The following is a 16408-nucleotide window of genomic DNA, read 5'->3' on the forward strand; positions in this document are numbered from 1 at the left end:
ATGCCCAAAAGAAAGGCTGAAGGCGATACTAAAGGACATAAAGCCAAGGTGAAGGATGAGCCACAGAGAAGATCTGCCAGGTTGTCTGCTAAACCTGCTCCTCCAAAGCCAGAGCCCAAGCCTAAAAAGGCCCCTGCAAACAAGGGAAAGAAGGTTCCCAAGGGGAAGAAGGGAAAGGCCAATGCTGGGAAGGATGCGAATAATCCTGCAGAAAACGGAGACGATAAAACAGACCAGGCACAAAAAGCTGAAGGGGCTGGAGATGCCAAGTGAAATATGTGCATTTTTCATAACTGTGTACTTCTGGTGACTGTACAGCTGAATACAATATTAACTAAAAATTTCAGTAGCCCTCCTATATATAAATGACAAATAGGCTGAGAAGGAATTCAGAGATATATCACCCTTTACAATAGCCACTGTGGCACGGAAAAAAGAAATCATCTTCAACAAATGCTGCTGGCATAACTGGATGTCAACATGTAGAAGACTGCAAATAGATCCATATCTGTCACCATGCACAAAACTTAAATCCAAGTGGATCAAAGACCTCAACATAAATCCAGTTACTCTGAACCTGATAGAAGAGAAAGTAGGAAGTACTCTTGAACATATTGGCATAGGAGATAACCTCCTAAATAGAACACCAGTAGCACAGACACTGAGAGAAACAATCATTCAATGGGACATCTTGAAACTGAGAAACTTTTGTAGAGCAAAGGATATGGTCAACAAGACAAAGTGACAGATTACAGAATGGGAAAAGATCTTCATCAACCCAACATCTGACAGAGGGCTGATATCCAGAATATATAAAGAACTCCAGAAATTAGACATCAAAATATCCAACAGTCCAATTAAAAATGGGCTATAGAGCTAAACAGAAAAATCTCAAAAGAAGAAGCACAAATGGCTGAAAGACATTTAAGGAATTGCTCAACATCCATAATCATCAGGGAAATGCAAATCAAAATTTCTCTGAGATACATTTTTACACCTGTCAGAATGGCTATAATCAAAATTACTGAAGACAGTTTATGTTGGAGAGGATGTGGAGCAAGGGGAGCATTCATTCACAGTTGGTGGTAATGCAAACATGTACAGCCACTTTGGAAATAAATATGGTGCTTTCTTAGAAAATTGTGAATCAACCTCCCTCAAGACCCAGCTATACCACTCTTGGGCATATACCCAACGAATGCTCAATCATACCACAAGGACTTATGCTCAACTATGTTCATTGAAGCATTATTTGTAATAGCCAGAACCTGGAAACAACCTAGATACCCTCCAACTGAAGAATGGATAAATAAAATGTGGTACATATATACATTGGAGTACTACTCAGCAGAAAAAAACAATGACATCATGAGGTTTGCAGGCAAATGGTTGGAAATAGAAAAAAATCATCCTGAGTGAGGTAACCCAGTATCAGAAAGACAAACATGGTATGTACTCACTCATAAGAGGACAATAGATGTAAAGCAAAGGATAACCAGACTGTAACTCACAACTCCAGGGAGGCTACCTAGTAAAGAGGACCCTAAGAAAGACACAGGAATCATCCAACAACAGAGAAATGGATGAGATATACATGAGCAAACTGGATGTGAGGAGGGGTAATGGAGGGCAAGGGTCAGGGGGAAGAGAGCTTAGGGGAGTGGGAAAACAAGGAAAGAGATACCATAATAAATGAGGACCCCATGGGAATAGGAAGAAGTAGAATGCTAGAGAGGTCCCCAGAAATCCACAAAGATGCCTCCACTATAGACTACTGGAATGGTCGAGAGAGTGCCTGAGCTGACCTGCTCTGGTGATCAGATGTCCAAACACCCTAACTGTCATGATAGAACTCTCATCCAGTAACTGAAGGAAGCAGATGCAGAAATCCACATCCATGATCCAGAAGTCCAATAGGCAAAAAGAGGAGGGATTATATAAGCTAGAGATATTGAGACCATGACTGGAAAAACACAGGGACAAATAACCAAACTAGTGGAAACACATTAACTGTGAACCAATAGCCAAGGATCCCCCATGGAACTAGACCAGGCCATCTGTATAAGTGAGACAGTTGATTAGTTTGAACTGTTTAGGAGGCCCCCAGGCAGTGGGACTGGGACCTTCCTTGGTGCATGAGCTGGCTTTTTGGAACCTATGGCCTATGCTGTGACAGCCCTGGTGTAGGGAGGAGGTGACAGTGACTGGACCTGCCTCAACTGATTCTACCAGGCTGGGCTGACTCTCCAGGGGAGTTTGGGGAGAATTCTGGGGGATCGGATAAGGGGGGACAGGGGAATCTGTGACTGATATGTAAAATTAAATTAATTATAAATTAAAATATTTTTAAAAATCCAGATATACTGAACCTGACAGAAAAGGAAGTGAGGAACTGCCTTGAACACGTTGCCATAGTAGACAACTTCCCCAACAGAACATCAATAGCACAGATACTATGATAAAATATTAATAAATGGGACCTCATAAAACTGAAAAAAATATTTAAGGCACCAAAACATCCTTATAGTACACAGGTAGACCCAATTTCCTTACCCTCTTCTTTAGGCCTATCAGGTCTTCTGTGGTCATAAGGAGCACATTGTCAAACAGATTCATTGACCACAACAGGAATATCCATATCTCTTCTACTTACCCTTTTATTAATGGGAGGATTGGGACTCTAAGCCTAGTAAGTATGACTGGTCCTCATTACCTGTGCAGTTACCACAGACAGCATAGTTTGACAGTCACCTTTTTTCACCTTGCTGGTCCAGTTTTGACAGTAACTGACAGCAACAGAGGCAAGGGCAGTTCCTTTGTCCACATGGCTAGTTTTGTCATAAAGAAAACAAACTCCATATGGATTTTCTTCAATGCCCATCATCTTCTCTGAAGTAGATTGGTGCTGCCAGGGGCAGACATATCTCACTGTCATGAAAAGCCTAAGTTCTTGAAACATTTTAAATGCCATATTCTGAAGGTCATGGAAATGTTTGAATATTTCCTATTTGATATATATCTCTGTATGACCTGGAAGACATACCTAACATGACTATACGTTTGCTGTTATAGATGACTATTAATCTGTATTTCTTAGTTATATATTACATTTTAAATGAGCCACAAAAATTCAATACCTTCAACAAGAGTGTGTGTGTATATATATATTAATTAACTTAAATTTGTATCAATGAACCAAAATTTATACCAATGTATAATATCTTGAGATTAATATCTGCTTTATTTGGATTAAAGTAGATTAAATAATCTATCTTTCTATCCTATTTCTATATCCCTCCTTTTTCTTTTTAGAATGAGATCCCTGGATCTAATCTCCTTTGTCCAGCTTTTTTCCTTATCATTACCATTAACAACTTGTAACCAACCCCTCTAATTGTGAAACATAACAAATATGTAGGCAATGTGGGCATAGTTCTCTAGACAACTTCCTGCTGATTGGGGTTGCTGGTATTCTTTGAGGGACCCTGAGAAAATTTAGGATAATGGTTAAGTCTTGGTTTGCATAGTCTGCGTGAATAATATGTTAATAAATTTTTTTATTTAAAAATAAATACACATTAAATACCAGTATTAAAATTGATGTAATATATGTAAAGGTCCAGGTCCCATTGCCTGGGGGCCTCCCAAACTGTTCAACTTAATTAACTGTCTCACTTATCCAGGGGGCCTGATCCAGTTAGGGGCTCCTTAGCTATTGGTTCATAGTTCATGTGTTTCCACTAGTTTGGCTATTTGTCCCTGTGCTTTTTCCAATCATGGTCTCAATTTTCATTCATGCAATCTCTCCTCTTTCTCAATAATTGGACTCCCGGAGCTCTACCTATGGTGTGGCCATGGATCTCTGCATCTGCTTCCAACACTCATTGGATGAGAGTTCTAGCAAGACAGTTAGGGTGTTTGGCCATCTGATCACCAGAGTAGAACAGTTTGGGCTTTCTCTTGATCATTGCCAGTAGTCTATTATGGAAGTATCTTTGTGCATTTCAGGGGACCTCTCTAGCACTTTGCTTCTTCCTATTCCCATGGGGTTTTCATTAAGTATGGTATCTTTTTCCTTGTTCTCCCTCTCTGTTCTTGATCCAGCTGGGATCTCCCACCCCCCTAAGCTTTCTTTCCCTTGACCCTTGCCCTTCATTAACCCCCCTCATGTCCAGTTTGCTCATATATATCTCATCCATTTCTCTGTTTTCTTAGGGTCCTGTTTTCTAGGTAGCCTCCTTGGAGTTGTAAGTAGCAGTCTAGTCATCCTTTGTTTTACATTTATTGTCCACTTATGAGTGAGTACATACCATGTTTGTCTTTCTGATACTGGGTTACCTCACTCAGGATGATTTTTTTCTATTTCCAACCATTTGCCTGCAAACCTCATGATGTCATTATTTTCTCTGCTGAGTAGTACTCCATTGTGTATATGTACCACATTTTATTCATCCATTCTTCAGTTGAAGGGTATCTAGGTTGTTTCCAGGTTCTGGCTATTACAAATAATGCTTCAATGAACATAGTTGAGCATACGTCCTTGTGGTATGATTGAGCATTTGGTGCATGAGCTGGCTGTTTGGAACCTAGGGCCTATGTAGGGAAACTTTGCTCAGCCTGGTTGTAGGGAGGAGGGGACTGGACCTGCCTTGATTGACTCTACCAGGCTGAGCTGAATCCCCAGGGGAGTACTAGCCCCAGAGGAGATGGGAATGGGGGGTAGGATGAGAGGAGGTTGGGGATGGGGCTGGAGGAGGGAGGACAGGGTATACTGTGGCTGATATGTAAAACTGATATATATATATATATATATATATATATATATATATATATATATATATATATATTCATAATAAAAGATAAACAAAATAGGAAAAGATTAATTGTGAATATTTATTAAACTGATTTTAATAATTATAAACATAAGCCAATGGGAGTAACAACAATATAAATTACAGACAATACAGTCACTGGTGAAAATACAAAGCAGGTTATCTTCTGTAGTATTTATATAGTATAATTCCAGCCTTTGAAAGAACTTGAAACAGGGAAATGTCCATGTGTTTAATATATGAGTGCTGTAGATAAAGGGGAAGAAATAATTTTTTTTTAATTAGAAGAACTTTCTTCTATACATTCTTTTGAAAATTGTTTCTCTGCTTTTGATCTGGGTTTCTTCTCTTTCCCCTATGTCTATTATTTCATAGATTTTATCTTTATGTGGTGTCTCTAATTTCCTCAATGTTTTGTGCTGGAATTTTTAGATTTAACAATTACTTTGACTGAGGTGTCCATTTCTTCTATCTTGTCTTCAATGTCTAAGTTTTTTTTTGTTCCATACGTGCATTTTGTTAATGAAGATGAGTTTTCAGTTTAAGTTCCTAGAATTTTTTTATTTCAAGTTTCCCTAAGATTGAGTATTCGTTAATGATTTAATTTCCACTTTTGTATCTTGAATAGTTTTCTTCATTTCATGCCACTGCTTCTTTGTGTTCTCACAGATTCCATTGATGGATTTATTCATATCATCTTTAAAGTCTTTGAGTATATTCATAATAGCTATTTTTAAGTTCTTATCTTGTGCTTCACCTATATTTTATTTCATAAGGCCAAATGTAGAAGGACATGGTCAACAAGACAAAGCAACAACCTACAGAATGGAAAAAGATCTTCACCAACCCCACATCTGACAGAGGGCTGATATCCAGAATATATAAAGAATTCAAGAAATTAGACATCAAAATGCCCAACAGTCCAATTAAGAAATGGGATATAGAACTAAACAGAGAATTCCCCACAGAGGAAGTTCAAATGGATGAAAGACATTTAAGGAATTGTTCAACATCTCTAATTATCTGGGAAATGCAAATCAAACTGACTACGAGATACCACCTTACACCTGTCAGAATGGCTAAGATCAAAAACACAGAAGACAGCTTATGCTGGAGAGGATATGGAGCAAGGGGAACTCTCCTCCACTGCTGGTGGGAATGCAAGCTTGTACAGCCACTTTGGAAATCAATATGGTGCTTCCTTAGAAAATTGGGAATCCATCTCCCCCAAGATCCAGCTGTAGCACTCTTGGGGATATACCCAAGGAATGCTCAATCATACCACATGGGCATTTGCTCAGCTATGTTAATATCAGCATTGTTTGTAATATCCAGAACCTGGAAACAACCTAGATGCCCTTCAACTGAAGAATGGATAAAGAAAACATGGCACATATACACAATGGAATACTACTCAGCAGAGAAAAACAATGACATTAGGAGGTTTGCAGGCAAATGGATTGATCTAGAAAAAAATCATTCTGAGTGAGGTAACCCAGACTCAGAAAGATAAACATGCTATGTACTCACTCATAAGAGGATACTAGATGTAAAACAAAGATGACTAGACTGATACACAACTCCAGGGAGGCTACCTAGAAAATGGGAACCTAGGAAAGACACAGGGATCACCCAATGATAGAGAAATGGATGAGATCTACATGAACAACCTGGATGACAGTGGGAGTAATGAAGTACTAGGTTTGAGGGAAAGAAAGCTTAGGGGAGCAGGAGATCCCAGCTGGATCAAGAACAAAAAGGGAGAACAAGGAATAACAGACCATGATAAATGAAGACCACATGAGAACAGGAATAGGCAGAGTCCTGGAGAGGTCCCAGAAATCCACAATGATATATCTTCTATAGACTGCTGGCAGTGGTTGAGAGAAAGCCTGATCTGACATAGTCTGGTGATCAGATGGCCAAACACCCTAACAGTCATGTTGAAACTCTCATCCAATAACTGATGGAAGTGGATGCAGTGATCCTTAGCCAGTCCCCATGTGGAGCTCCAGGTAGAGAAAGAGGAGGGACTGTAAGAGTGTGAATTGTTGAGACCAAGATTGGAAAATGCACAGGAACAAATAGCCAAATGAATGGAAGCACATGAATTATGAACCAAAGGCTATGGAGCACCCAGCTTGATCAGGCCCTCTGGATAAGTGAGACAATTGAAAAGCTTGAACTGCTTGGGGGGCATCCAGGCTGTGGGACTTGGACCTGTCCTTAGTGCATGAGCTGGCTGTTTGGAACCTTGGGCTTACACAGGGACACTTTGCTCAGCCTGGAAGGAGAGGACAGGACCGGCCTGTACTGAATCCACCAGGTTTAAATGAATCCCCAGGGGAGTCTTGGCCCTGGAGGAGATGGGAATGGAGGGGAGGAAATGGGGGAAGGTGGGGGTGGGGGCGGGAGGGGAGAGGACAGGGGAACCCATGGCTGATGTGTAAAATTAAAACACAAATATAAAAAAAAAAAAGAAAGAAAGAGGCTAGTTTGAAATATTCCTGATTAAACACAATGGGAAAATCTAAAAAAAGAAAAAGAAACATACAAAGAGTGCATAGACTGGACTACAAAAAAATTTCCAGTGACACATAATAATCAAACAGTAAATTTATAGAATAAAAAAGATTATTAAACATTACAAGGAAAAAAGGCCAAATAACAAATGAAGGCAGACCTATCATGGCATGCTGGTAAGTCAACAGAGACCCTGGAGGGGGAGTGAGAATGTGGGACACAAGAGAAATGAGCGATGGGGACAAGACAGGATTCTGATCAAGTCTCATTTTTCTAGAACATCTCAGGGTAGATATAGGGCAAGAGGGCTGAGGAAGCTCTAACTCTTGCAAAAACGGGCATCTAAGCAAGCATCATACAGAGGAAAGCCCCTTAACTGCAGACACAGAATGTACTGAACACAAGAAACCCTTAAGACATGAGGAAGTAACAGTCTTGATGTTAGTATCTAATGAAGCTAAAGCAATCATAAAATAGCTTTAAAAGTGGCAAGTCTCTTACACAGACCTATTTAAATAACACCTTATTTCTCAATGGAGATTTTAAAATCCAGAAAAGCCTGAGAAGAAATCTACAGATTCTAAGAGACAAAAGATGGCATCACAGACTACTATGTGCAGCAATGTTTTTAATCTAAATAGAAGGATGTAGAAGACATTCAAGAACAAAATCAAATCTAAACAACATCTATCTAAAAAAGTCATCTCTATAAAAGACACTAGAAGGAAAACATCAACCTGAAGAGGTTAAGCATACTTCCAAATACAAAAAGATAAAAAAATAGCACTAAATATTTAGTCTAACAGCAGCAAATCAAAAGTGGTATAAAAATGCAACACCACCACATCAAAATAATAAACAAAAACATCTTATTGATAACACTCAATATCAATGATCACAATTCCCCAATAAAAAGATACAGACTAAAAGATTCAATTTGAAAACAGTATCCATCCTTCTGCTTCATGCAAGAAACACATCTTAACACCAAGGAGAGATATCAGTTCAGGTTAAAAGCATGTTAAAAAGTATTCCAAGTAAATTGATGGAAGAAGAAAGCTGTGGTAGCCATTTTAATATCTGACAAAATAGACTTTAAACCAAAACTAATTAGAAGAGATAGGAAAAGACACTATTTACTTCCCAAAGGAAGAATCCACTATGAGGACACTGCAATTCTGAAAGTATCATGATCCCTGAATTCAAAATGTATCACAGAACTCTACTAACAAAAACAGCATGACATTGGCACAAAAACTGATACTTTGATAAGTGGAATAAAATCGAAGGCCCAGACATAGATTCACATATCTGATGGCCCCCTGATTTTTGATAAAGGATCCAGAAACAAACACTGGAATATGAAAAAGATCTTTAGCAAATGGTGCTGGTCAAACTGGATACCTGCATGTAAAACAATGAAAATAGATCTATATGTATTACTCTGTACATAAGAATGTAAAATTGGAGAGAGCTACACATACTAAGGATCATTTAAGGGTCATATGGAAACCTACTACTGTAGAAGCGTCTTAAAATATATACACATATGATAGAAATCTCAGTGGAGTCATCATATAATAGGGAAGATGATACCTAACTATAACTTTGACATTAAAGGAAATATCCAGGTGCTAGGAAAGGGTTACATCTATTTGAGTCTTTGGCCGAAGTGGACTATGGGAATCTGAGAACAATCCAGGCTGCTGTCAAAGATATTGGTGGCTCTCCACGAAATGATAGTAAGTCTCTATTGATGAAAACAGCTCCTAAAAATCTCATTTAACATGGAGATGGTAAATAGTGTAAAAGTAGAGCCTTCACCCCTAATGAGCAGGGTTCAAAGTACTAGAAGTTACTCCTCATGCTACTAACTGAGAAAGATAAAAAACCAAACAACTGCAGATCTTGTTATGTATCAGGCTAATCTATGTGCATAATATAATGGTATAATAATAGCACCAATATTGTAGGAGTAACCATCCACTCTCTGATTAAATTCAAAGTCCACTCTGTTGGATGGAACTCATGCCTGACACTGGTTGAGTGGCCAAGAACCTGACACTAGATGGATCATGAGCTTAGGGCAATTGTTCTCAACTTTCCTAATGCTGCAATCCTTTAATACAGTTCCTCAATCATAAAATTATTTTGATGCTTACTTCATAAGTGTAATTTTGAATTTTGAACTACTATTATGAATTGTAATGTAAATATCTGACATGCATGATATCTGAGATGCAACCCCTGTGAAAAGGTCATTTGACTCCAAGAGGGGTTGTGACCACAGGTTGAGAACTGCTGGGATAGAGAAAGACCAAATATTGTTGTTTTACTAATGGAATGCATTAATTAAATGATTAAATGATTAAAAGCAGTGTCTCACTCTGTATCTGAGGTATTTCCTGTTGTAGAAGTTGAGAACTAACACAGGGAGCCACAACTAGACAAGTGAAAGAGAATGAGAGACCCTGGAACACTCAGCTCTAAGTGTCACACCCTCATCAAACCTCTCCATAAGGACTCAGAGTGTTGAGTGAAAAAGAAGATTAAAAAGCATAAGAGCCAGAGGAGATGGATGACAGCAAGGAAAACATATCTTCTAGACACAACAGGAGTGATGCATATATGACTTCAGAGAGGCATGCACAGGACCTGCACAGGTTGAAACCAGACAGAGACCCACAATAGCGAGGGAGAAGTAGATATGATCTCCCATTCCTAACCAAAAGCTATCTTGAATTGACATCTACTTGCAAAGTAAAATTAGTTTCTCTAGTGAAGACTCAAGGTGGGGGAAGGGAAAGCATGATCAGAATAGATTGCAAGAAAAAATGTTTTCAATAAAAATAATTTCCTCATATTTTTATTTCTTAATGTTCCAAACATGATAGTAATAGAGGAGATCCAATGACAGATTCTGAACTCACGAGGAGAAATGCAAAATACTTAAAGCTTTTCTATCACACCAATGGCCTTATATCTTCTAATAGACAAAGGAGTCTGGGTAATCATCAGTCTTTCTAACATGCATGTGAAATCCTGAAAAGGATTCTTTAAATGTGTTTATCCCTGTTGTCTTAATCCAATAAGGGCAAAAAAATGCCCAAATTCTTTTCCTAACTGCTCCATCATCAGGAATTACAGTAGTCCTAGCAGTCTCAATTTTTCTGTTACACATGCTACCCAACTCAAATAACTCACTCTCAGGATGTATACCACCATCACATAGCCACCTTATGGTCTGTATTTTTTCCATTGTTTAAGTTTTATCATGGCCCCTTATATGGACCCTCCTCTGAAGCAGTCTGTCTGCTACCCTTTCTACATTGCACCCTTTGTCATTCTTAAGCAGTTATTAAGCAGTTAGAGATATTTTGCCCCAAACCCTTAAAAGTTGTTTGAGTACCAATTCACCCATTTTCTTGGGACTCTCAATACTTTTCTGTAGTTAGAGTTTTCCTGCCCCGCCCAGAGTCAGAACAAATCTCTCTTACTCGCCAGTCCCACAGTTGCTCAGACCCAAGCAAGAAAGCACACAGAGACTTATATTGTTTACAAACTGTATGGACATGGTAGGCTTCCTGTTATCTACTTCTTCTATCTTAAATTAACCCATTTCTATAAATCTATACTTTGCCACGTGGCTCGTGGCTTACCATTACCTTACTTCTTTCTTGCCATGGTGGCAGCTGGCAGTGTCTGTCTTCCCCAGCGTTCTACCTCACACAATTCTCTTCTCTGCTTGTCCTACCTATACTTCCTACCTGGCTACTGGTAGGCATTTTATTTATACAGAGTAATATCCACAGCACTCCCCCTTTTCTTTTTTGTTAAAAAAGGAAGGTTAACTTTCACATAGTAAAATTACAGATAACAAAACAATTATCAAGCAGGAATTATAGTTATAATATTAAAGAAGATATCCTATCTTGTATTTGTGAGTTTAAGGTTTTATATCTAACTTATTGTTTATCATAACTGAGGAAATTATATCTATCTAGTCTTCAACTACATCAAATACGTCAGAAGGATATAATATTACCTGAGAACCAGGAGAAGGATGCAAGCAACTTTCGGGAGTCTTGCAGGGTAGACAGAGACAGCTGGCAGCCTGGACAGTCACCTAATGTTCCTTTGTAAATCTGGGGCATTTGTCTTCAGCTCTCAGGGCTAGAGTCTCTCAGTCACTTCTCCCAGTGTCCTGTAGAATGTCTGGCAGTTTCCTCTGCTAAGCAGGAACCTGAAGGACCATTTTGTCAAGCAAAGTTTAGTGGTCACCTTTCTACGGGTCCTGCATGTCCAGTTGATCAAGCAGTCCAGGCAAGAACAGTTTCTTATCCAAATGGCTATTTTTGCCAACATGAAGATAAGATATGAAGTGTCTTCAATGCCCATCCTCCTCTCTGAAGTAAATTGGTGCTGCCAGGAGCAGACATGTCTCACTGTCCAAAAAGTCTAAATTTTAAAAATATTTTAAATGCCATATTCTGTAGACTTTTCAAGTGTTTGAAGATTACCTATCTATCTGAAATATATCTATGTATACCTAGAAAACTTAACATGACTATAAGTTTGACTATCATAGAAGACTAATTGATCTATATTTCTTAATTATCCATTACAATCTAAATGAGTTGCATAAACATAGTATCTCAAACGAGAGTAGAAATATATATGCAGTATAACAAAATTAACTTTAAGTTTGTATCAGTAGACTAAAATCTATACCAATGTAAGACATTTTAACAAGTTGTTGTTCTTTAAAAGTAAGTTCATTAATCTACCCTTTCATCTTACTATATCTATATCACTTTTCTAAGACTAGAACATTTGGACTGAAGGCTCCATTGCATCAGCTAACCTCCCTGTTTCACTAGCTCTCAGAAAACTTAGAGGTTTCAGATATATTTAAAATGTCCCCAGGACCAGTCAATTCTCTGTTTGCTGTCACACTTCTAAATTAAAGAGTACTAGGTCTTACTATTGCTAAGAAGGGATGTGTACCCTTTTCCAGGAACAGTGCTGCTTTTGTACCAATAAATCAAAACTGGTCAGAGATGGTGACCAACAACAGGAAACAGACAAGAAATGTGTTCAATGACAATTATTCTCCTATTAATCGAAATTTGTTCCATTCCACTCTGGTTCCTCCACATTCACTCCTTTCCTGTGTTATCTTCATACTATTGTTTTTAACCCTGCTTTCAAATATTTTAAAGAAGTTCCCCCTTTGTCAAATAATTGTCATAAATAGGTCCACATTAAAATTAAGATAATGACTAACCTGAATACATGCCCTATTAGTTTAATAATTAGTCTTACCTTACTCACCATAGGCCATTTCAAACTGTGTTCAAATTTCCTTTAGAAGTGTATTATGGCTCTACTACAACTTGTCAAGTTTATACTATCCTTCTGCCACTTAAATTCAATCTGACCTATGCCCCTTTAGAGCATGTTATCAAAGTCTATCCACACTTCCTAATGTCTTCCCATGAGAAGCAGCTAAGGAGAGAATGTAAAATCTCCCACTTTAAGATTACAGGAGAACTGAAGAAAAGGTGATGGGTTGAATAAATTCTGACTACTCGTACACAATTTTTCTTAAGAAGAAGTTATAATGTAGTCATATTACATATGGCCAATAAGTAGGCAGAGTCTATTGGACATAATAATTGGATAGTGTAGAGGGTTGCAGATAGCTAAATAGCTATCATACATAGGCTATCTATGCATTAAAGGAAACATGTAACAAGATATTGGAGTTTGTCAGTCCCAAAAGTATGAATTCAGGCTTATATTTGTATATCTAGGCATTCATAGCAAACATCCTTAAACTGTTGAGAAATCAAAGGTAATATTTATTTTTAATGGTTTCTAAAGGGTTTTATTTATGTACATTCCAGTAATTACATAATCAGTTTCAGGTGTCTCAGAGTGTTTTCTTTTTTTGTGGTTTTTCAAGAAAGAGTTTCTCTGGGTAGCTTTGTTGCCTGTTCTGGGTCTCTCTCTGTAGACCAGGCTGGCCTCAAACTCACAGAGATCTGCCTGTCTGTGCCGCTCATGTTCTGAGATTAAAGGCTTGTGCCACCACTGCTCGGCTCAGAGTGTTTGACTATAAAAATTTGATTGAAAAAATCTTATGTGATTATTGAATATAAATGTACCCATACCTCTTCATTTAATGAACTTTGTAATATTCCAAATGTATCCCCTTAATATCACATTTAACACAGCTATAAAGTTGCATTCTTATAGATAGAACCATTAGTCACTGATGTTAGATGTATGAAACAGGGCATAACACTCTGACAATGCAATTTTATTGAACATGTATGCTGACTCTATAATTTGGTCCATTTAATTTGACTCAAAGAACACACACATGTCACCACAAACCCATTTATGAATAATTCAGTCATATCAGCATTGTTTGTAATAGCCAGAACCTGGAAACCACCTAGATGCTGCTCTTCAACTAAAGAATGGATAAAGAAAATATGGTACATATACACAATGGAGTACTACTCAGCAGAGAAAAACAATGACATCATGAGGTTTGAAGGCAAATGGATGGATCTAGAAAAAAATCATCCTGAGTGAGGTAACCCAGACTCAGAAAAACAAACATGGTATGTACTCACTCATAGGAGGATACTAGATGTAATACAAAGATGACTAGACTGCTACTCACAGCTCCAGGGAGGCTACCTAGAAAATAGGACCCTAAAACACAGGTATTGCCCAATGACAGAGAAATGGATGAGATCTACATGAACAACCTGGACGTGAGTAGGGGTAATGAAGGGCAAGGTTCGAGGGAAAGAGCGGTTAGGGGAGCAGGAGATCCCAGCTGGATCAAGAACAAAAAGGGAGAACAAGGAATAACAGACCATGATAAATGAAGACCACATAAGAACAGGAATAGGCAGAGTGCTGGAGAGGTCCCCAGAAATCCACAATGATATATCCTCTGTAGACTACTCGCAATGTTTGAGAGAAAGCCTGATCTGACCTAGTCTGGTGATCAGATGGCCAAACACCCTAACTGTTGTGCTAGAACTCTCATCCAATAACTGATGGAAGTGGATGCAGAGATCCTCAGCCAGGCCCCAGGTGGCGCTCCAGGAGTCCAATTGTTGAGAAAGAGGAGGGTTTGTAAGAGCCTGAATTGTTGAGACCAAGAGTGCAAAAATCACTGGGACAAATAGCCACACAAATGGAAACTCATGAATTATGAACCAAAAGCTGTGGAGTCCCCAGCTGGATCTGGCCCTCTGGATAAATGAGACAATTAAATAGCTTGAACTGTTTGGGATGCACCCAGGCATTTGGACCAGGACTTGTCCTTAGTGCATGAGCTGGCTGTTTGGAACCTGGGGCTTATGCAGGGACACTTTGCTCATCCTAGGAGGGGACTGGACCTGCCTGTATGGCATCTACCAGGGAGCCTTGGCCCTGGAGGAGATGGCAATGGGGGGGAGGGCCTGGGGGGAAGGCAGGGGCAGGAGGGGGGAAGGACACAGGAACCCATGGCAGATATGTAAAATTAAAACACAAATATCAGTATGAAAAAAAATAAAATCAATATATTTAAAAACAAACAAAAAGGCATGAGGTGGTAGCACATGCCTGTAATCCCAGCACTCAGGAGGCAGAGCCATGTGGCTCTCTGTGAGTTCAAGGCCAGCCTGGTCTCCAAAGCAAGTTCCAGGAAAGGTGCAAAGCTACACAGAGACACCCTGTCTCAAAAAAAAAAAAAGTTAGATATATAATGAATAGAGGATACAATTTGAATATGTAATCAACTGTTCATATTTTGCAATATCTTAAGATTGATTATAAGTAAGCTTAATTTTGCAAGACCTAAATTGGTTGAACTAGAAAATGTAATTATGGATTCTTGCAGTTTTGATTACCTTACCCTTACAACCAAATTTCTACTTAAACTGTCAAAAATATGGCTGTTGCTAGGAGACTCTTTGATTCTCTATGTGCAAATCCTGACATTATTCTTGTAAATCCTAAATGATATGTGTACATATGTTAGTTAATAAGTCACCTGCTTACTTTAACTTATCTAATGTATTCCAGTTGTAAGAATATTTACTGTGAGCCAAAGTTAAGGGGAAAGAATCATTATATATGACAAACCTAAAAGATGTGTCAGCTCCCAATTTTTATTTCAATATAACAGGAAATCTACTTAAAGCTATAAAATTTCATATTGTTGAATGCATATTCTTGAAGATTAATATTTTCATTTTTTGTGCATCCATTCTTAATTGGTAAATTAAATTGTCACAGAAATGTTATACAGGTCTTTCTCAAATGGAAGTTCCTATGAGGATATGGCTCAAAAGCGTCTCACAATGTAATCTGCACAAAATCTGGACTGTGTTAGGGTTTCTCATAAAGGTCTACTTTGATAGCAAGTACAAGAATATGTGGAGCATAATTTCAAGGCCACATGCTGAATGCCGATCAACTTAGGACATTTTGAACTGGTGTGGAAGACAGGACTTTTGTTTGTTTGTTTGCTTGTTTTATTGTTATTTGTTTTTGTTTTTTTGAGACTGGGTTTCTCTGTGTAGTTTTGCGCCTTTCCTGGAACTTGCTTTGGAGACCAGGCTGGCCTCGAACTCATAGAAATTCGCCCAAGTGCCCAAGTACATGGTATTAAAGGCATGTGCCACCACTGCCTGGCCTAGAGACATTTTGTTTAGACTAGGGTTTGTGCCTAGTCTTCTTGTGACCTTTTATGCCATGTTTTATTGATATACCTGGCAGGCCTGCTCTTTTTGGAAGGGGATTAGGAACAGAGGAGGAGTGGATCTGGGAGAGAGAAGATGTGGTGGGGAGGGACTGCGAGGAGGGAAGGAAGGGGAAACTGCTGTCTACATGTAATGTATGAGAGAAGGAAAAAGAAAAATAAGTTAAATTAAAACATGATTCTGTGAAATGTCTTCATTAAAAAAATAGAATACAATCAAAGTTCAAAGAAGTAAATGAGATTCTAAATTCCTGTTAACATTTTATTATCTAAAATT

At 38.4% G+C, this 16408-nt stretch overlaps 1 protein-coding gene across 1 annotated transcript; it reads left to right on the top strand.

The window, feature by feature from the left end:
- On the top strand, positions 1–273 carry LOC118583229 (non-histone chromosomal protein HMG-17-like). The gene has a single exon (XM_036186657.1). The coding sequence runs from the start codon at positions 1–3 to the stop codon at positions 271–273; it is 273 nt and encodes a 90-aa protein (XP_036042550.1).
- Positions 274–16408: the final 16135 nt, after the last annotated feature.

Source organism: Onychomys torridus, chromosome 4 (assembly GCF_903995425.1).
Source record: "Onychomys torridus chromosome 4, mOncTor1.1, whole genome shotgun sequence".
Classification (NCBI taxonomy): Eukaryota; Metazoa; Chordata; class Mammalia; order Rodentia; family Cricetidae; genus Onychomys; species Onychomys torridus.

Bases quoted from the DNA above. Each gene is read 5' to 3' on its own strand.
- LOC118583229 (XM_036186657.1), top strand. From the start codon at position 1: ATGCCCAAAAGAAAGGCTGAAGGCGATACTAAAGGACATAAAGCCAAG.